At 41.2% G+C, this 23,463-nt stretch overlaps 1 protein-coding gene across 1 annotated transcript in view; it reads right to left on the reverse strand.

Annotated features, from left to right (window-relative positions):
- CPO (carboxypeptidase O) overlaps window positions 1-23,463 on the reverse strand; it is a 79,713-nt gene that overhangs the window by 12,275 nt on the left and 43,975 nt on the right. The window contains exons 6-9 of the mRNA XM_075831219.1: window positions 8,381-8,485; window positions 7,105-7,215; window positions 5,731-5,821; window positions 1,195-1,397 (exon numbers count right to left, since the gene is read on the reverse strand). Of these exons, the coding sequence (XP_075687334.1) occupies window positions 1,195-1,397; window positions 5,731-5,821; window positions 7,105-7,215; window positions 8,381-8,485 (510 nt within the window). The remainder of the gene's footprint in view (window positions 1-1,194; window positions 1,398-5,730; window positions 5,822-7,104; window positions 7,216-8,380; window positions 8,486-23,463) is intronic.

The raw sequence follows: 23,463 nt of genomic DNA on the forward strand, positions 1-23,463 counted from the left end.
GATTTGTTCAATAAAATTTGCATTATACTCCAACGGTTGACGGCTTGAAGATTATACTGACTGTCATTTGCATCGACTATTTAGGAAAATCAGAGAAAAATAACATTTGCATAATAATTTGGAATGCAGTGTATATCAATGGGATTTAAGAATGTGAACATGAAATAACTTTTTTAACATTTTATTTCTGCATCACCTAGTGTACGCAGTGTTTTTTGCGCGTTGCAGTTCCGTGTGTCATGTGTTTGGTGCGTGGCTGAGTGATTTTCGCGCATATGCCATCCTTATGACACGCGGTTTTGACGTTTAGAAAAATAAATGAAGGAGGTGGTTTTATTTTTCCCTTCATTTCTTGATCTACTGTTGCACGAATCATTGACTTCAATGGGTGCATGATGCGCAAAAAATGCTCAAGTATAGGACATACTGTGAGTTTCACGCAGCGGACACACGCTGCGTGAAAAACGCGGAATATCTGAATGGCCCCATTGCCATACATAGGTCCGTGCGACGCGTGTGATTTTCACGCACGTGTCACGGACGTGAAACACGTTCATGTAAATAAGGCCTAAACCAGTGCAGTTCCCTGAAAAAACAAAAAGATCTTAAAAATTTTGAACCTACTATTAAAGTTAAGGCCCTTTTACAACAGCCAATAATCATCCAGTGCAGCGAGTGGCGATCAACAAGACATCGTTGATCGGCGCTCGTTTGCTCCTGTCACACATGGATGGGGACGAGGGGTCGTTACTCCGATCGCTCATCCCCATACATTAATATCATGTTGGCAGCGCAAACAGGGAGATGTGCTGCCGACAACGATAATATTTAACTTTTTTAAAACGATACGATCAGCAGATGATCGAGCGTTTGCTCTTTCATCTGCAGATCGCTGCCCTGTTTACACAGGGCAATTATCGGCAACAAGCGTTCTATGAACGCTCGTTTGCCCGATAATTGCCCAGTTTAAAACCCCCTTTACAGTGACCATACCAAAAAGCTAAAAAAAAAGCATACAAGCTAGCAAACAAGTAAAAGACAGTAGCTGTGATAATTTCTCAAACCAGTGAATATATATTACTACATAGCTGAGAGCAGAAACCAGAAAATTCTGCCATTTCAAGCTCTGAAAAGCTCCATGAAATGAAAAAGTTTAATTACCGTTTAATTACAGTAAGACAAAAAGTTAATTACCGTTTCATTATAGCTCTTCGGAAGATCCTTAGAGTAGCCATGTGCAGTTAAGATGTATTGACTGTATGAGTGTATTGTCAGAAAGCAAATCATTTCGGATTTTTTTATCTCCACAAAATCGACCACTGCCTTAGTTTCTGGTTCTGAAGCAGGTGAAGCTCCACAGTATGAATTACTTGTACAATTTGTGGATGATCCAAAACCTGAAAATATATACAGTACAGACATAAATTTTACAGTATTATTAACTTCAACAATAAAAGACCTTCCCTTTCAAATATGTTCATAACCCTGTAAAATAGTGTCAACAATCTTAACAACTATATTTTAGGGTGTGTTCACATCAGCGTCGAGCCTCCGTTCATCTCTTTCGTTCGACCTTACGGAACAGAAACAAACGGAAATCAACGGAAGCATTATGATTGAAATCAATGGTAATGCAAACAGAAGCTGTGGTTTACGTTTGGCTTTCCGTTCAGCGATTGCCCCGATGGAAACGTCGAATGGAACCATTGCAAGCTCTGAGTTGTACATAGTGTAATATAGCATCAATAGCAGAATATGGGCCCATACTGTACCTTCATGTCATCATCGGATCCGTGTTATGGAGTTATTCTCTCCTAGAAACACTGCTATGTTTGAACTATTTGGTGAAACTTGGAATGCCTACGGCTCTGTAAAATGGAGCTGTAGGGAGTTCGTATATCGCTGTACAGATTATGTGCATATTGTTCTACCATGCGAATGAACCCTAACATTGAATAATGCAAACCTTTCTTCCTCTTAACCTAAGAAGGGTCACATCTTTCATGTATCTCTGGTGTTTGATCTACCATATTGTTACTGGCTCTCCTACTTTATTAAAAGGATATTACCATCTCCCCTTTCCTTTTTTTCGCCCCCACAAAAGAACAATTTTTTAATGAAAAATTAAAATATATTTTTTGGTTCTATAGTACTGGTTTACCAGAATTCTCCCTTCTTTACACTGTGGTGCCCCACTCCTCGTTCTCCCTGGCTTCTCTGGCTGAGTAGTCGGTACTAAATCCTTCAAATGACATGACCAGCAAACAGCACAGCGCCGAAGCGTCTGTATGCTCACTCTCGATGGCAAGAACAGCAGAATAGAACCGCTCTCTGACTACTGAGCATGCTTTGGAGCAGCATGGTTCTTAGGCTACTGCGCATTTCCGAAACAGTCCTATTTGTGGGGCATCTTATTTCAGTGCAGTTGCCTATGTTTAAAAAAACAATGACGTAGCCCACAGATTAGTCCATAGTAATTCACCCAGTGGAGTAACTACCGCGGTAGCAGGCGTAGCGGCTGCTATGGTGCCCGCGGCTTGAGGGGGCCTATGCCGCCAGCCGACACCCCCCATATGCCCGGTGGTGCCGCTAGCAGCCGTTATGGCTGCTACAGCGGTAGCGCCACTACTACGGGGCCCACACCGCCAAGCCTCCAAAAAGTATGGGCCGGGCGACACAGGCCCTCTCATGCCCGTAGGTGTCGCTAGCACCGGAAGGGGCCCCAGTGCTAGCGACAGCCAAATACATGCATTAGCGCTGAATGGCCTGCATGTTCCGACCATTCAGCGCCCTACAATTACGCTGATTGACGGGGCAACATGACTTGCCCCGCTAATCAGCGCCTTTCAACGACGCTAGCGGCACGATGACGTCCTCGCGCCGCTTCCATGCTTGAAAGGCGCTGATTGACGGGGCAAGTCATTGTGCCCCGCCAATCAGCGTCATTGAACGACGCGTCGTTCAGCTCCAGCAGGTCTGCATTGCCATTGGATGGCGCGGGAACGGGATCATGTATGTAAAGTTGTTTTTTTTTGTAATAAAACTGTGAGTGGCATTATCTATAGTGGGGGCTCTATCTACAGGGGGTCGTCTATATGTGGGCCACTATATAGGGGGGTCTATATGTGGGGCACTCTCTACAGGGGGGTCAATATGTGGGGATGCGGGCCACTACATACAGGGGGGTCTATGTGGGGCACTATCTACAGGGGGGTCTATATGTGGGGATGTGAGCTACTATATACAGGGGAGTGTATATGTGGGCCACTATATACAGAGGTGGTCTAAATTTAGGCCACTATATACAGGGGGGTCTATATGTGGGGATGTAGGCCACTATCTAAAGGGGGTTCTATATGTGGGTATGTAGGCCACTATCTACAGGGGGGTCTATATGTGGGGATGTGGGCCACTATCTACAGGGGGGCTATACAGTATGTGGGGCCCTATCTACAGGGGGGTCTATATGTGGGGCACTATATATAGGGGGAGCTAAATGTGAGACACTATACAGGGGTGGGCTATATGTAGAGCACTATCTATAGGGGAGCTATTTTTAGGGCACATTCTATAGAGGTAAGCTATATATGGGACATATACAGGGATGGGTTACCTGTGGGGCACTAGCGACAGGGTGGCTATATGTAGGGCACTGTCTACAGGGGTGGGCTATTTGTGGGATACTATATACAGGGGGTGCTATATGTGAGACACTATCTACAGAGGTGGGCTATACATGGAGCACTATCTATAGGGGCTTCTATGTAGGGCAGTATCTACAGAGGCTCTATGGGGGTCACAATCTACAGGGGGCTATGGGGGCACTATTTACAGGGGTCACGGTCTGTGTGTGTGTGTGTGTGTGTGTGTGATACAGTGTATGTTACTATTATAATCAGGGACACAGTGTTTGGCGCTATTATAATTAGAGGTGCAGTGTATGGCGCTTTAATATAATTAGAGGTGTTGAGAATTTTAACTTTGTTTATAGGTGAAGAAATGTTTTAAAAGTGAGAAGCTGAAGACATCTGAGCGGAAAACTGCAGAAATGGGTCATGGCCGGTAGAAATCCATCATAGAGGTCTGTACCTGAGGGAGAAGAACAGAACTAGAATCTGAGACATCACCGGTGAGTCACTTAAAGTAAATGTTTATTCTGCCTCTATTCAGCACTGTAGTCACTGTATAATCTGCAGCAAGATGATGGGTGGTATGATTTTTTTTAATGAAACAGCATCTCCCAGCATATCCTCACCATTGTTCGGGCCATGCGGGGAGCTGTAGTTTTACGCCGTACAAACCTTTACGGCAGGGGTTGCACTAAATTGAGTTGTATTTGTTCTCGTGTTGTATATATGTACTGAGCTTGGTTCTGTTGCTGTATGTAAGTACAGAGCTTTGTTCTGGTGCTGTATATACGTATGAGATTGGTTTTGGTGCTGTATATATGTAATGAGTTTGATTCTGGGGATGTATATATGTACTGAGCTTGGTTCTCGGGATGTATTTATGTACTGAGCTTGGTTCTAGTGCTGTATATATGTACTGAGCTTGGTTCTGGTGCTGTATATATGTACTGAGGTTGGTTCTGGTGCTGTATATATGTACTGAGGTTGGTTCTGGTGCTGTATATATGTATGGGCTTGGTTCTAGTGCTGTATTTTTGTACTGAGCTTGGTTCTAGTGCTGTATATATGTACTGAGCTTGGTTCTGGTGCTGTATATATGTCAGAGCTTGGTTCTAGTGCTGTATTTATGTACAGAGCTTGGTTCTGGATCTGTAATTATATAGGATATTTTTATAATAACAAAATTGCAGAGCACATGGAATTGTTCTCAATTCACTGTATATTTAATGGGAACCTGTCAGGGAGTTTTAACCCCTTGAACCGCCACCATGCGGTGATACATGACCGGACAATATTTTCAAACATTCCCTTGTATATTTTTTTCAGATGCAGCAAAATCTTTAAAATCCACTTAAAACGGCGCACACTATATGCTAATTGCTCATTAAAGGGTCATGGGGCGGTGCCGCTATCCTGAAGAGTCACATAGTTCTGCCTCCAAACCCACCTTTCCATGTTTGAGTGACATCTCCCCGGCTGATACAACTTTGTCGGATTTGCCATTGCCTTGTGGCACTATACACAAGGGGGGGGGGGGCTGTGTGGCACTATGTAAATAACCCCCTGCATTGTCAATGGGACGTGTAATGGGCAAGGGGGCGTGTAACATCCCTGTGACACTGTCCAATCAGCTACGGACAGTGTCACAGCAAGAGATGGAGAGAGGAGATGTGAATTCTTCTTCTGTTCCGTGGCGGCAGGAGCATCTTCGGCAGTGGCATCAGAGCTTTAGAAAGATCTTAAAAAAGACGATGTTGACAACTTTACATCCTTACTATGATTACCAGCAATAGAGAGCAATGAGAACAGCTGCCAGGAGATAAGACATGGTCTGGCTCTTCAAAGCTCTATAGTGTACAAGCTCTACAGCTATAAAAATGAGGAATAGTATATATAGGAAATAGTACAAAGGACAGCATTGTGTAGATTGTGTTATCTATATTAAACCAATTGTCACTATTCAAAATTACAAGGTAGTATAAATGACAATGGAAAGTGGTTATGCCCTATAGACAGAAGGTTGGTTCAGTGCTTAGTACTGTGTTATAAAGAGATGCTATATAAATAGGAGATCTAAAGCCTACAAGACAATGATACTTACTGCACCACTTAACATTGAAGTTACGGTTAAGGTCTACCCCATAACAGGTGCCATTTTCATGCTTGGAACGAGATTTTCTCCAGAGTCTGTCCTATTCATTGAGAGAGGTTAATAATACAATTTCAGTTTATACATCCTTGCATTCATTTTATAGGTTTGAACTGTGATTTTGCACATCATTATTTTTTATTTTACTATATCCAAATAATTTTGATTAATAATTATTTCATATTGTTATATTCCTCCAACTCTTCACAAACACATTTTTTTTTTTTTAACAAGTTTACGATATGCATGTTTTGGGCTTGTCATAACCGTGTCCTTTCAACTATCATCAATGAATATTAACCTTTTTCAGTCTCCATAATCCCCAATTATTTCAATGTGGGGAGACTTTTCTTGTACTTGAAGCACTAAACTGAGACATATAATGAGATTAGAAGATATTTCAGCTTGGTGACAATTTGCCATGTAGCAAGAGTTGTTTTAATTTTTTTGCTATGAGTAAAGAGAAACTGGACAATAATTGAAAACATAATGAAGATAAATGACAAAGTCGCTAGATTTTACACATTGTACATAGAAGCTGTATCCATTCGTCAAGGCCGATTTCATCAGGTCTGCTGGACTGACGGCTCCGGTGAAAGCTGGTCCTACGTGTCTCTGACCCACCGAATATAGTTAATAACGATCACATCTAAGTTGATTAACTTAGATGTTATCTTTATTAGCTGGATCCTGTGTGTGTCAAAGACAAGCACGGCCAACTTTCACTGGAACCGACAGTCCAGCTGACCTGATGAAATCGGCTTTGGTGGAAAGATACAGCTCCTATGTATACAGTTTACATAGAAGCTGTCTATTTTAAAATAAACATTTTTGTTTTTTAAATAAAAGTCAATTGAAAAGTTGTTTTAAATCATTGCTTTATTGAAAAAAGAAAAACCTAACTTTTTTATTTAAAGGTGTACATAGCATTTAAGCTTTGTTCACACCACTGTCATGGTATGCTCAGTCGGGTTTTCGTTATCTTTTGACGGCAATAATAGCATAGTCTATTGCACTATTTCCTGTAAAAAAAAAATGCAAACCGCAACGGAACCCTGATGGGCTTAATGAATCCGTCATTACTGTCCTGATCCATTATTAAAAGAAAGCCATGATGCTAGTGTGAACAGACCTTATCCAACTACAGAGATAGTATATAACTCCCTGAACCAGAGGTAAATTATTATTTTACAACCTACAGTGTGTGTGTTTCTGCTATTACCTCATGTGCGACATTCTGCATTGCTGATTACTTTGTTTTTTAGATTTTTTTTTTCCTATCCCTATTATAATTATCATAAGGTAAAAAAATTTAACTTGACTTACTGTGGTCCAGGTATAGATATAACCATCAATATTTAGAACAGGCAAGACATACAGATCGATGTTCTTTAGAATTTTTTGTATACGGGAATCTTTCTGGTGGTTCTGTATAATCTGGTATTGGAGAAAATAATTAGCAGAGGTAACTTTTTATTGGTTTTTTTTATTTATTTAAATACATATCTTCACTTGGCTGGTCCAAATATACAGAATTGTACTTAAAACGGGAACACGGGAAGCCATCTTGTTTCTAATAAGACTGCTGCTTTTAAACCCCCACAAGACCTGCGCCATACATGTACATGCTGGCAACTGGGCATTAATGTGAGGTTTCGTACATGTACGACACAAGCTAAAATGCTGGGCCTGCGCCATCAGCCGCAGGTGTCAGCTGTAACATAAAGCACACACCCTGCTGCAATGGCCGGAATCGAAGCTACAAGAGCTCTGATCCTGGCTGATTAACCACTTAGATGCTGCTGTCAATAGCGACGGCAGCATCTAAGCGGTTAGACAGAGAGATGGGGCTCCCGCAATGTGATCACAGGGTACCAAAGGGGTTTCTATGGCAGACGGGGGCTTAAGAATGGCCCTCAGGTCTGCCATCTATGTACTCCTATTAGGCCTTGCCAGAGGCAGGGCCTAATAGTATTCTTGTCAGTTTTCACTGACAACCATAATGCACTGTAGTACAGAAGTATAGCAGTGTATTATAGAAATAACCAAATGTTCACATCGATAGGTTCGATAGTGGAACTAAAAAAATTGTTAAAAAGAGATCAATAAAGTTTTTGGAAAAAAATCCAAGTAAAAAAATGCTTTTTTTTCCTGTACAAAATGACTAAAATGACTAAAAAAAATATATATATAAAAAAAAACACATATTTGGTATCGCTGCATCCATAACGACCCCAACTATATCATATTACATTATTTATCCGGCATGGAGGAGGCTGTAAAAATAAATTGCTGAGAAACAATGCCAGAATTGAAGTATTTTGTTCATCCCGCCTCCCAAGAAACAGAATAAAAAGTGATTAAAATGTCGTATGTACCACAACATGGTACCAATATAAACTACAAGTTGTCCCGCAAAAAACAAGCCTTCATATAACTTAGTTGACAAAAAAAATAAAAATGCTATGGGTTTCAATAGTAGAATCAACCACTAAACAGAAAAGCAAATATTTATTTCCCATTTATAAAACCTAATAAATCGTTTATAATATGAATGGTATATATAATTTAGGGACTTATAACAAATTAGTGCACGGCTCACCTCTTTGACAAACCACTGGCAGAAAGCTGGAGCAATCCATTCACGAGCATGAATACCACAATCCATCCAGATCATTTTCTTCGGTCTATTTGAAGGCTTGCTGATCTGTCAAGTGAGCCAAACAGCAACATATTAACAATTTTATGATTTAGGGCCAGGAATGCCTCCATGTCCAAAACAAAGTTTTAGCTTGCAGAATGATTCTTTCCCTTATGTCCTACCAGCAGCACAATAATGGGGTATTTCTACCCCTGTGTACCAGTAGGACAGATGGAACTTTAATCAAATTAAACCGTAATTAACTAGAGTCCCCTGACCCTATAAAAGGACATTCAGCACCATTCAGTCCCCCCATTGTGGTTTTTTTTTCTATCCCGTGTAGACTAGAACAGATGGTTTGCTTTGCTTGTTTGCTTATTTTTATGTTTCTGTTTTAATTATTATGCTGGACTTCCTAGGAGGTGTACAAGGTTGTTACCTTAAAGGGAATGTGTCATCAGGAAACAACCTATGGTTTAAATAAAGGTTTTATGTTAAACATATTTTTTCATTTTCCATGTCACTATCTATATTTATTTAAAAAATTAAATTGAAAAAAAAAAAAAAATAAATATATATATATATATATACAAGAAAAAGAGACTGGAAGCAGCACTCAGCAAAAAAATGTGAATTTATTCACCCAACACAGCAACGTTTCACTTCCTCCATGAGAGCATTTTCAAGCAGTAAATGAAAACCACACATTGACATATATAGACAGAGCCGTAGCTCAATTAACAGGTGTCATTAATCGTAATAGTTATACAATGTATCAGAAAATACGATATATTATAAAAGTGTAGCAAAAGATATAGTGCAAAAACATGAGTCAATCACTGACATTTAGATGTAAATAATCACAACTGTATTAAGTGACATGTATGTGTATATAATAGTGAAAACATATTAATTACAGATTAATCAACAATCACAGTATGATACACAGAAAATGCTTCCATGGAGGAAGTGAAACGTTGCTGTGTTGGGTGAATAAATTCAAATTTTTTTGCTGAGTGCTGCTTCCAGTCTCTTTTTCTTGGATATATGCATGAGGAGGCCGTCACTCCTTGATATTTTGAAGCTAGCACCAACCGTTTCTGGCTATTGACACAGTGCTGCTCCTATGTTTGGATCTTCTATATATTGTGTGACGAGGAGGCTTTAGCACGTGTATACTACAACATGGAGCCGGCTGGGGCTCTGAATACTTCACCCAACCTTTTTTCCTACACCACAGAGGATGTGAATAGGATTTTGAATGGTTCATTGGGAGATGGGACCTTCCTGGGGATTCCAGCAAAGGTTGACATCAAGCGATGCTTTGAATTTGAGTCAAGGAGATACATTAACCTGCGGCTACATCTGTCTATTTTGGGCGAATACTACAGGCACCAAATCATCCCACGTGGATTAAGATCTCATTTAAAGCCCAACCTGTTCCCAAATAACGTGCATTTCTGCATGAGCCTGGAGGGCTTATCCAACAAATATGCCTTGGATGTAATTCTACTCAACATTGAATTTCTTCAGAAGGAGATTGAGAGGTGTGGATTCAAGAAGGCTGAATTGGAGGAAAAATTACGGACGGTCATGGAAGGTGATGAACTTTCTGGATATCAGGAGAAATTCCAGGGTATTCTACTAAAGTTTCAACGTGAACAGGAGGAGATAAAACGACATAAGTGGTTTCGTGACAGAGACGACTATGCTTCAGGCAAGATCTAGAACTGGAAGAAGGAACAACCAATACAACAGAAGAGACCCATTTGGAAAGACACAAAAGGACGATTTCAAAGGAATAGGGACTCCCCTACGGCTGATTTTTTAGGGGAAGCAACCAGCGTACCAGAGCAAAGTCAGCTTGTACAAGGAGAGGTGGCAGAAAATACAGGCGGGGATGTAAGAAGCAAGAATATCAAACAGCTAAGATCGACGGCACAAGTGAAAAAGCGGTCTCCTGTGACCACCAATTAGTGGTAAATATTTCTGATTATATTTTATCTGTTGATGAATTGTCGGTTTTGCATAAGGGGTTATCGTTCTGCCCTATTCAAAACATGCACTGGCTGCAACTTGATATTGACCTGAATAATTTTTTCAGGTCAGTCAGGATGAAGACTTGGTTTTCCCAACAGCCTATTCCGGTGATGAATAGTAATCCAGGGCCAGATATAGAATTATGCCTCAAACATTGGGGTTTGTCCAATAGGAGCAACTTCCAGCCCCCTGCATGTTTGCAGGTGGTTGAAACGTTTATTGCATCAGTGCTAAAAGATGTTTCAGAATTTAAACAGGAATGTTGCTCTGGTATATCTATGCATACCCGACACAATTTGTCTATTAAAGAGAAAGTAGCTTTGGATAAATTGGTCCGTAATGATGACCTCATTATTAAACCCGCGGATAAAGGGGGTGCGGTTGTCATTATGGACCGAACCCTGTATCTAAATGAAGTCTATAGACAACTCAATGATATAGAGGTCTATAGGAGAATCTCGATTGACCCTGTGAGGGACATTCAGAAACGTATTAGAGTGCTGGTTGACAATGCTTTTGCAAATGATATGATTGACAGAGATCTGTATACTTACTTAACACCGCTTTATCCAATAACACCCATACTGTACTGTCTACCTAAAATACACAAGAGTATCACCAATCCCCCTGGGAGACCCATTGTTTCGGGCAGGGATTCACTGCTCTGTCCTCTTGCAGTCTTTCTTGATAAGATTTTGAGGAAGTTCGCCGTGTCTGCTAGATCGTACATTAGGGACACGTCGGACTTCCTGAATAAAATCAGTGACATCAGTGTTCCTAATGGGGCCCGGTTGGTCTCATTTGATGTGACTAGTTTATACACCTCTATCACTCACGTGAGGGGTATGAACAGTGTGGACAAAGCACTTAGAAACACTGAGTTCTCCGGTGAATGCAGGGAATTCCTGATGGGTCTCCTTGATATAGTTCTAACCTGTAACTATTTTCTCTTCAACAACGAGTTTTTTATGCAACTCCGTGGTACGGCTATGGGGTCAAATGTGGCCCCTACGTACGCCAACATTGTGATGGCTGACCTAGAGGAGACGTCGATCTATGTATCCCACCACCTTACCTCGGTACTTGGGTGGTGGCGTTACATAGATGACGTCTTCCTTATTTGGACGGGTGACCTGCTTGGTCTCAATGGGTTTTTTGAATATCTCAATGATATTGATTCTGATATTAAATTTACCATGGTAATGTCTGACACTAGTATCCAATTTTTAGAACAAGGGTTTATATTCAGGACTCCAAACTTATGACGGATCTGTATGTCAAGGAGACAGATTGCAATAATCTATTGAGTTTTTACAGTCACCACCCGAGGGGGATGATCAGGTCTCTACCGTATAGCCAATTATTGAGGGTTAAACGGATAGTTGATGACCCTACATGCCTGGACCACAAACTGGACATGATGGTGGGTAAATTTCTGGACAGAGGTTACCCGGATAGACTCCTAAAAAAACATATCCAGAGAGTACAACAAACTGATAGGATCCAATTGAGACAGGATAGTAGGAGGGATCGACAGACTGCTGTCAGATTCCCTATGACCTCTACATTCAGTATCTATAGTTCTAATGTTGCAGGTATCATTAGGAGACATTGGAGGATTTTGTCCAATTATTATGATGGAGTGGTAGAATTTCAGTCACCCCCCCTCTTCTCGTATAGAAGATCTCGGAACTTGAGGGATAAACTTGTGAAGACAGACGTCTGTGCAGTTAACAGTCGGGTTAGAGGTGGACTACATGATGTGACACGCCATGGGTGTTTCCCTTGTCTGTCGTGTGACAGTTGCGCTATCATGTTAAAGGGTAGTTCTTTCATACATCCCACCACTGGTAGAACGTACAGAATCACTTCACATTACACATGTCGAAGTGACTTTGTCATTTACATTCTACTATGCCCGTGTAATCTGATTTATGTGGGTGAAACTACAACTGAATGCAGGTTGCGACTGAACAACCATAAATCTAGCATTCGGACGAAGAAAGTTGAACTTCCTGTACCTAGACACTTCATAGAGTTGGGACATAGCGTGCAACAGCTTAGATTCTGTATTATTGATAGGGTTCCCCCCCTTAAACGTGGGGGCAATAGGGAACTGATCCTCAAACAACGGGAGGTTCAATGGATTAATAAACTTAACTCCCTTCATCCTAATGGTCTCAACATGGATTATACTTTGAATGTATTCAAACGCTGATTGTATGTGTACAGTTAGTACTTTTGGGTGTGAGTAACCTTTTGGATGTCTGTCCTTCTCCTTTTAAGGCACCTGTTTGATGTGCCTTTGTGGACCCTGGGGTTCTCTTGCCTGATGGTACCATTCATTATTTATTCGTTACTCTGAAAAATTTTATATATATTTTTTTGATGTATGGAATAGGAGTAATTATATTATAAATTGATTTTAATGTGTTTATTAATTTGATTCTCTTTTGTCTTGTAGATTGAAGACTTTGAGATGTTGAGATTAACACTGAAGGACACTTACCAACTGGTATTAGGATGGCGATATTTATATGTTTGTATTTTATTCTGCCTACGAGAATGTTCAAGAATTTCAAGAAAGGTCTCTACTGTGTAGAAGATGCTACAGCGCTGACCTGCACGGATGATATATATTGTGTACCAGAAATAATAGGGGGGTAGTTGAGAGGGGAATAAGCCCCTTTTTTTCTTATAACTCGAAACACAAAGTAACCTAAAATGTATCCGGGATGAGGATCTGACATATTTGCATGTCGAGATTCTTCGTATGACGGTATTCCCTTGATTGATTCATATGGGGGATATCTTGTCTTTTGGGTTTTAATAAAACTTCATTGTGATGTTATCTACCATCTTTATCTACCTACATTCTTACCACATATTTTGTGTTATGGAATACTGTTGTGATATATATATCTCCGTGCAGGGCTCTTTTTCAGCCATTGCTGCGCATACATCCCGATAGTGGTATCGCATTACTGGCAAGTTTTCCAGTTTCCACTATGGCGTGGCAAAAGCGTTTTATCGCATTGCGCCTGCGCGGGACTGCGGCCCCTCTATGATGTTGTAATCAGGCCGCAATGTACAGGGTCATAGTGCTTGGCTGTGCACGTGTTGGCAGTAGCCAATAGACGGTGTGAGTTGGGGCATGCGCAATATGGCGATTATGGCGCCAAAATTCTTCTTTCTTTTTTCACTGACATCTCGTGGACAGATGGTCTTTATTTACCTAGATTGGTGAGTGCCAGCTTCTGTGTATCATACTGTGATTGTTGATTAATCTGTAATTAATATGTTTTCACTATTATATACACATACATGTCACTTAATACAGTTGTGATTATTTACATCTAAATGTCAGTGATTGACTCATGTTTTTGCACTATATCTTTTGCTACACTTTTATAATATATCGTATTTTCTGATACATTGTATAACTATTACGATTCATTACACCTGTTAATTGAGCTGCGGCTCTGTCTATATATGTCAATGTGTGGTTTTCATTTACTGCTTGAAAATGCTTCCATGGAGGAAGTGAAACGTTGCTGTGTTGGGTGAATAAATTCACATTTTTTTGCTGAGTGCTGCTTCCAGTCTCTTTTTCTTGGATATATGCATGAGGAGCCCGTCACTCCTTGATATTTTGAAGCTAGCACCAACCGTTTCTGGCTATTGACACAGTGCTGCTCCTATGTTTGGATCTTCTATATATATATATATATATATATATATATATATATACACTGAAATCTAGCAGTTTTCACTCTGGCCTCTAAACATCAGAATAGACTGACACTTCCTGTTCTGTAGAGATCACTTCTCAGCAGTCATCTCATCATCATCATCGCAGGGAGGATTATAATGGAAAGGTAACATTTATATATAGATAACACAGGATCCACCATTCACAATAGGTGATGGACACAGCTCACCTCCATCCCCTTAAAGGGAATGTGTTGCCAGAAAAACATGTTTTTTTAAAAAAAATTAAACATTTAGTGTGTGGGTGATTAAACATTGTTCAAATTTTTTTTATTTTTTCCACGAGTCAGGAAATAGTCAGGAAATATTATAAATTAATTCTAATTTATAATACTACCCATTTTTGGTCACTAGATGGAGCTATTCCCTAAATTGCAGCATTGCAACAATGGGTTAAAAGCCCTCGCTCTAGTGAGCTCTCAGCATCCCCCCCCTCCTTTATCCTGGCTAGTGCCGGGATAAACGAGGGGTTTGAACGGTGTAACCTCCTACACTGTGTGTCGCCATTTTTTGAGCTAACACACAGTGTAGTAGGTTTACATACAGTAGTAAACACACACAAACACGAACATACATTGAAATCTCTTACCTGCTCCTGCCGCCGCGGCTCCCTCCGGCCCGTCCGCTCCGTTTGCTGCCGCTGGTCCAAGTGCACAAATCCGGAAGCCGCGACCGGAAGTAGTAATATTACTGTCCGGCCGCGACTTCCGGTCCACAGGAAAATGGCGCCGGACGGCGCCAATTTCGAATTGGACTGTGTGGGAGCGGCGCATGCGCAGTTCCCACACAGACGCCGTACACTGAAGTCAATGGGACGGGAGCCGTTCGCAGTCCCTATGGGACTGTGGCTGCCGTATTCCATGTCTGTATGTGTCGTTAATCGACACAGACAGAAATGGAACAAAAAATGGCAGCCCCCATAGGGAAGAAAAAGTGTAAAAATAAGAAAAAGTAAAACACAAACACACAAATGAATATAAACGTTTTTAATAAAGCACTAACATCTTTAACATATAAAAAAATAATTTGTGATGACACTGTTCCTTTAATGCACAATGACCTCTGCACAGATCACACAGCATGCCTAAAACACTCTCCTATAGAAGTCAATGGGTCATCTGCAAGCTATAGGTTCCTATGATCCAGATGGCTGCTGTAAAGCATATATCTAAATGCTGTTAACAGAAGTTCAGGCAAGATGATTGCCCTCATAAGCCAGGACTCCCAAACATCCCGGATCCAGTGGAACAGTCCCGCATTCTTTTTTTATTTATTTGTTTATTTTTACAAAAAAGAAAAGACATACAAATCTACATTACTCATTCATCCTGTACCCCTTAAACATTATAGAGCAAACTATAAAATGATACCTCAAGAAATAGGATATTCATCCTTTAACCCTTTAATGACCGGGCCTGTTTGTACCTTAATGACCAAGCCAGATTTGTCAAATCTGGTATGTCTGACTTTATCAGAGAATAACTCTGTGAAAGATTTGAATATCCAAGTAATTCTGACATTGTTTTTTCGTCACATGTTGTACTTTATTTTAGTGGTAAAAGTAGACTGATACAATTTGTGGAAATTAATTAAAAAGTTGAAAAATGGAATAAATTTTGTAAAAATTACCATTTTTCCCTATTTTTAACTGCAGTATGTCACATATGTACACACATACTGTACAATTTTTTTAATTAAATATATATTTCCATCTCTTTACTATATTTTGGCAGCACTTTTGAAAAAATAAAATAAATTTTCAGCAATTTAGAGGACTTACAAATGGAATAATAATTTTATAAATTTTGAAGTACATTTTTTTTTCCTGCACCAACCCAGGTTTTCAGAGGCTCATAGGTCTCAGAGTGATGGAAACCCCCACAAATGACCCCATTTAGAAAACTAAACCCCTTAAGGTATTTATCTAGGGGTATAGTAAGTATTTTGACCCCACAGTTTTTTGCTAAATAGAATGCATAACAGGGGGAAAAAAATAATAATTTCACTTTTTTCATAAAAGTATTAGTTTGAAGACCGATTTCTTTGTAAAGCGAACATGAAAATGAAGAAACACACCACAAAATCTATCACCCTCTTTCTCCTGTTTTCAAAAATACCCACATTGTGGCCCTAATGCGTTGTTTGGACACACGGCAGGGCCCCAAAGGAAGGGAGCAGCCGTAGGCTTTCAGGACTCATATTTTGCTTGAAAATGTTTTAGGCCCCACTGTACATTTGGAGAAGCTTTGAGCTGCCAGAACGATAGAAACTGCCCATAAACGACCCCATTTAGAAAACTAGACCCCTTAAGGTGTTTATCTAGGGGTATAGTTAGCATTTTGACCACACAGGTTTTTCGCTAAATATATTGGAATTAGTCTGTAAAAATTAAAATTTACTTTTTTTCTGAAACAACATAGAAATTTTTAATATTTACAAGCAATAACGAAGAGAATGCACCCCAACATTTGTAAAGCAATGTCTCCCGATTACGACAATACCCCATATGTGGTAATAAACTGCTGTTTGGACCCACAGCAGGGCTCAGAAGTGAAGGAGCGCCATTTGGATTTCTGATTTTGCTGGAATGGTTTTCGGTGCCATGTTGCATTTGCAATGCAGTGGAGGGACCAAAACAGTGGACGCCCCCAAAGTTACCCCATTTTGGAAAAACCTTCAAGGAATTTTTCTAGGGGTATAGTGAGCATTTAGACCCCACGGGTCTTTTGCAAAGTTTATTAGAATTAGAGCGTGAAAAATTAATATCAAAATTTTTTCCACTAAAATGTTGCATTTTCTCATTTTCACAAGGGATAAAGGCGGAAAAAAAAACAACCATTTTTTATAAAGCAATTTCTCCCGAGTACAGAAATACCCCACTTGTGGTCATATACGTTTTTTCAGTGGAAATGAATTAACCCTATCAGGACGGATCTATTTTTTGCTTTCATATTTTAGATTTTTACTCCCCGCTTTCCAAGAGCCATAACTTTTTTATTTTTCCATCAATAGAGTGGTGTGAGGGCTTATTTCTTGCGGGAGGATCGGCAGTTTTTATTGGTACCATTTTTTGGTACATAAAAAGTGATTAAAAAGTTGTATTACATTTTTTTTTAGAGCTAAGGTGACAAAAAAAACAAACAAACAGCGTTTCAATTATTACATTTTTTTAAAGTGTTGACTGTGCAAATTAAATAATGGTATATTGTAATAGTTCGGACTTTTACGGACGTAGCGATACCAATTTTGATCATTTTTTTACATTACTTTAGAAGAAAAATGGGAAAAGGTGTTTTTTTTTAACTTTAAAAAAAAAAATTCTCACTATTAATAACTATAATTCTTCTACACATTTTATTAATCAATCCCCTTAGGGGACTTGATCCAGCGATCATTGGATCACTGGTACAATACACTGCAATACTAATGTATTGCAGTATACTGTTATTCTTACAGACTCCTGTAACAGCACGATCACTGTTCCTGTCCGTTAGTCCCAGGTGTCAGCTGTAATACACAGCTGAAACCTGCAGCGTATGGAGTGGGCACAGCACGTGAGCCGGCTCCATACATCAACCCCCGCACCATGACGGGCAATTAATTCATAGTGCGCAAAGGGGTTAATGCATAGCGAATGGTTCAAAGTGAAAATTGCAATTTTCCACTGATATGCCATTTTAGTGCATAATATGTTGTGCCCAGTTTGTGCCCCTGAACACAAATACGTCATAAAACGTTAAGCGGGTTCTCTCGGGTATGGTGATGCCATATGTGTGGGCGCAAACTGCTGTTTGGGCACGCTGCAGGGCTCAGAAGGGAGGGAGCGCCATTTTGCTTTTGGAGCGCAGATTTTGCTTGGTAGTTTTTCTGTTTTGGGTTTTGCTGGTATTTCAGTTTATAATGTGGGGGCATATGTAATCTGTGCGGGTACATCAGGGTATAATAAGAGGGTATAATAATGCAGTAAATAAATAATAATCCGCAGATATGTGGCCGTTGTCGCACTGATAAATGGCGCCCGATCTTAACCGATTTTGGAACACTCTACACATTTTGCATCGCCATTTTCTGAGAGCCAGAACGTCTTTATTTTTTCACCACCGGAGCTGTGTGAGGGCTTATTTGTTGCGGGACAATCTGTAGTTCTCATTGGTACCATTTTGGGGTACATGCTATTTTTTTAAATCTTTTTTTATTCAATTTTTTCTGCAATCCTGACCAAAAAAACCAGGAAGTCTGACACCGTTTTTTAGGTTTTCTTTTTGTGGCGTTCACCGTACGCTATAAATGACATTTTTACTTTATTCTGCGAGTTGGTACGGTTACGGTGATACCATATGTATATAGGTTTGGTCCTTTTTTTAGCGTTTGCACAATAAAATCACTTATTTATAAAAAAAAATATTTTCTGTGTCACCATATTCTGAGAGCCGTAATTTTTTTATTTTTTAGTCAAAAAAGCTGTGTAAGAGCTTGTTTTTTGCGGGACGGATTGAAGTTTTTATTGGTACTATTTTTGGGAATATGCGACTTTTTGATCACTTTTTATTCTTTATTTAGGGAGCGGTGGTGACCAAAAAAATTGCGATTCTGTCGTAGTTTTTTATTGATTTTTTTGGGGTGTTCATCGTGCGGGAAAAATAATGTTACAGTTTTATAGTTGGGGTCGTTACGAACGCGGTGATACCAAATATGTGTACTTTTTTAACGTGTTCATTTTTTTCTATAATAAAAGTCTTATTATAGGGAAAAAAAGCATTTTGTGTTTATATAACTTATAAACTCATTATTACACTTTTTTTTAAAAACATTTATTACTTATTTTTACTTTTTTCACTTGTCCCACTAGGGGACATTGAGACTTGCAGCTTTGATCACTGCTAGAGTACATTACACTACACACGTAGTGTAATGTACTCTAACTGTCATTGTGACGTAACTGTCACTCTGACAGGAAGCCGAGGAGGAACGGCCGGAGGCTGTTCCTCCGAGGCTTCCGTACATGGCAATCCGGAGGTAATTGTCTGACTTCCGATTGCCGCGACAAGCATCGGTAGCCCCCAAGATCACTTCGTGGGGGCTGCCGATGTAATTCAAACCACTTAAATGCGGCGACGGCAATCCGTCGCCACACTTAAGGTGTTAATTAACGAAAGCAGTGGCGATGGTCCGCTGTCCGGCGAGACTGATGTGTCAGCTGTCTAGGACAGCTGTCAGCGCGCGCCTGTCACTCTGTGTTTACACAGAGTGACAGTTTGAAATATTGACGAAAATGAACGTCATGGTGCGGGAACTAGCAGCCGACCATGACGTTCATTTTCGTCATTGGTCGTGAAAGGGTTAAAGAACATCTATCACTTGTTTAGTAATGCCCAATCTCCTAGCTAATCTAATAGGCGCTGTCACACTGATAATGCTAGTGAAAATTGTGTCCTAACACGTTTATTATTTTTAAAGTTATGAGCTTATTTCTAAATATGCAAATTAGCCTATACTAGACAAGTAGGTGTCAACACCAGTGATGAAGGTGGAGCTACCTCACAGCCTCTGAGACTGACCTATCAGCATGAAGCTGCTTCACACTGTGTGAGGGACTGAGGCTGGAGGGAAGGGGCTTCACTTAAAACAGCCATATCTCGGTCTGTGGACCAACTAGAACAGTGGTTCTGGTCAGTGGCGTAACTACCGCGGTAGCAGCAGTAGCGGCTGCTACGGGGCCCGGGGCTTGAGGGGGCCCGGTGGCGCCGCTAGCAGCCGTTATGGCTACTACAGCGGTAGCGTCGCTACTGTGGGGCCCGCGACGCCGAGCCTTACACAGGCCCTCTCATGCCTGTAGGTGTCGCTAGCACCGGAGGAGGCCCCAGTGCTAGCGGCAGCCAAATACATGTATTAGCACTGAATGGCCGGGCATGTTCCGTGCCTGACCATCCAGTGCCTTACAATGATACTGATTGGCTAGCGGCGCGATGACATCATCGCGCCGCTTCCATGCTTAGAAGGTGCTGATTGGCGGGGCAAGTCATTCTGCCCCGCCAATCAGCGTCATTGGAGGACGCTCGTTCAGCTCCTGCAGACATGCTCAGAAGAGAGCATGTCTGCATCGCCAGTGAACAGCGTGGGAACCGGAGAATGTGAGTATGTCAAGTTTTTGTTTTTTTTCCCTCATAAAAATGCGAATGGCATTATCTATAGTGGGGGGGGGGGGGTCATCTTTATGTGGGCTATTATATATAGGGTTCTATATGTGGGGCAGTAGCTACAGGGGGGTCTATATGTGGGGCAGTAGCTACAGGGGGGGTCTATATGTGGGGGTGTGGGCCACTATATACAGGGGGGTCTATATGTGGGCCACTATATACAGGGGGCTCTATATGTGAGCCATTATATACAGGGGGCTCTATATGTGGGCCACTATATACAGGGGGGGTCTATATGTGGGCCACTATATACAGGGGGGGTCTATATGTGGGCCACTATATACAGGGGGGTCTATATGTGGGCCACTATATACAGGGGTGGGTTACCTGTGGGGCACTAGCAACAGGGTGGCTATATGTAGTGCACAGTCTACAGGGGTGGGCTATATGTGGGACACTATATACAGGGGGAGCTATATGTGAGACACTATGTACAGAGGTGGGCTATACGTGGAGCAATAACTATAGGGGAAGCTATATGTAGGGCAGCACGGTGGCTCAGTGGTTAGCACTATTGCCTTGCAGCTCTGGAGTCCATATGTGGGCACTATCTATAGGGGCTTCTATGTAGGTCACTATCTACAGGGGGCATGTTGTGTGTTTGTGACAGTTATATTTAGATGTGTTGAGAATTTTAACTTTGTTTATAGGTGCAGAAATGTTTTAAAAGTGAGAAGCTGAAGACATCTGAACGGAAAACTGCAGAAATGGGTCATGGCCGGTAGAAATCCATCATAGATGTCTGAGCCGGAGGGAGAAGAAAAGAACTAGAATCTGAGACGTCACCGGTGAGTCACTTAATGTAAATGTTTATTCTGCCTCTAATCAGTAATGTAGTCACTGTATGATCTGCAGCGAGATGATGGTGATAGGATTTTTTTTGTGAAACCGCATCTCCCAGCATATCCTTATCATTGTTCAGGCCATGCTGGGAGCTGTAGTTATACGCCGTACAAACCTATACGCAGTGGCGTAACTACCGCTATAGCAGCCGTAGCGACTTCTACAGGGCCTGCAGCATGAGGGGGCCCGTGCCACCCGCCGGCACGGCCCCCTCCCATGGCCGCAGGCTCCGCTAGCAGCCGCTATGGCTGCTACAGCGCGACGCCACTGAAGGGGTTGTTCCTACATAAGACATGTATCCCCTAATCACAGGATAGGGGATACATGTGTGATCGCTGGCAGCGATGAGGAGAACGGGGGACCGAAAGTCCCCCCTAAGTTCTCCATGACAAACCTCGGACTTCCGGGGTCTGTGTCGGCAGCTCCGTAGAAATGAATGGAGCGCCGGTCGCGCTTGTGCGCATGCGTGACTAGCGCTCCTTTCATTTTTATTGAACTGCGCAGACGCCGGAAGTCCGAGGTTAGTCATGGAGAACTTCGGGGGACTTTCGGTCCCCCATTCTCCTTATCGCTGCCAGCGATCACACATGTATCCCCTATCCTGTGGATAGGGGATGCATGTCTTTTGTAGGACAAACTATAGGCCGTTTTTTTTTTGGGGGGGGGGCTATATGGCGTTATCTACAGAGGGGTTCTGTATGGCATTATCTACAGGGGGGGCTGTATGGCATTCTCTACAGGGGGGACTGTATGGCATTCTCTACAGGGGGGGCTGTATGGCGTTATCTGCAGGGGGCTGTGTATGGTGCTATCTATAGGGGGGCGCTGTGTGGTGGAATCTATAGGGAGGCACTATCTATAAAGGGGGGGGGGGTTGCGTGATACCCAGCAGAGGGGGGGCCCTAGTCAAAAGTTTGCTATGGGGCCCAGTCTTTCCTAGTTACGCCCCTGGTTCTGGTGTAATATCAAAGACAAGATTATAATCTACTCGCAGTTCTAGCTGTGAAACAACTGGAGGTATCACTAGTTGAAAACACAGTCGGGAATGGAAGCTATATACTATATGATCAGGCTGTGTTGCTGGGCAGCGAAGGGGGCGAAGCTGTATGCTCTTTGTAATAGACAATTCTCACCCTTTTGTAAGATTGTACCATAGATCAATCAATTTAGTTTCCAACGTCTCTACATATTGTGCATAAACCTCAAAGGGTAGACCATCCAAAACAGGGAATTTATTCTTGGGAGTTTTCTTAATAGTGGCCTCCAATTCCATCACAGTGATTGGAGCTTTCAACATATCCACCTGCTCCTGTCGGAGTCTTGCTAAAAGGGGTTTCCTTAAAAATTCGCTAATCTCACTTAACTCGCGTGTTACTCTTGATTCATAAATGTCCAAGTAATATCTGGCAAATTCCTCAACCATTAATTTTGAATCACTAATTAGTTCCCCTTTACATTTTTCAATCTCCCCTATAAGCTTCTGACTATTCTGATTCTGGAAAGTGGATGCCAAAATTTTGACCAGTGAATCGAGAAATAATTTTTGATCTTTTTGTATTCAATTTCTGCTGGCTTTAGCTTTTAGAATATCATAGTTACATAGTTACATAGTTTGTACGGTTGAAAAAATACACATGTCCATCAAGTTCAACCAAGGGATGGGAAAGGGGAAGTGGGATGGGAAAGGGGAAGTAAAAAATTTCTACACATAGGAGCTAATATTTTTTTGTTCTAGGAAATTATCTAAGCCTTTTTTAAAGCCATCTACTGTCCCTGCTGTGACCAGCTCCTGTGGTAGGCTATTCCATAGATTCACAGTTCTCACAGTAAAGAAGGCTTGTCGCCTCTGCAGGTTGAACCTTTCTTTTTCCAGACGGAGGGAGTGCCCCCTTGTTTTTTGAGGGGGTTTTACATGGAACAGGATTTCACCATATTTTTTGTATGTGCCATTCATATATTTATATAAGTTAATCATGTCCCCCCTTAGTCGTCTTTTCTCAAGGCTAAATAGGTTTAGTTCTTTTAATCTTTCCTCATAACTTAGATTCTCCATGCCCCTTATTAGCTTCGTTGCTCTTCTTTGTATTTTTTCCAACTCCAGGGCATCCTTTCTATGAACTGGAGCCCAGAACTGGACTGCATATTCTAGATGAGGCCTCACTAATGCTTTGTAAAGTGGTAATATTACATCCC

Source organism: Rhinoderma darwinii, chromosome 6 (assembly GCF_050947455.1).
Source record: "Rhinoderma darwinii isolate aRhiDar2 chromosome 6, aRhiDar2.hap1, whole genome shotgun sequence".
In the NCBI taxonomy this organism is placed as follows: domain Eukaryota; kingdom Metazoa; phylum Chordata; class Amphibia; order Anura; family Rhinodermatidae; genus Rhinoderma; species Rhinoderma darwinii.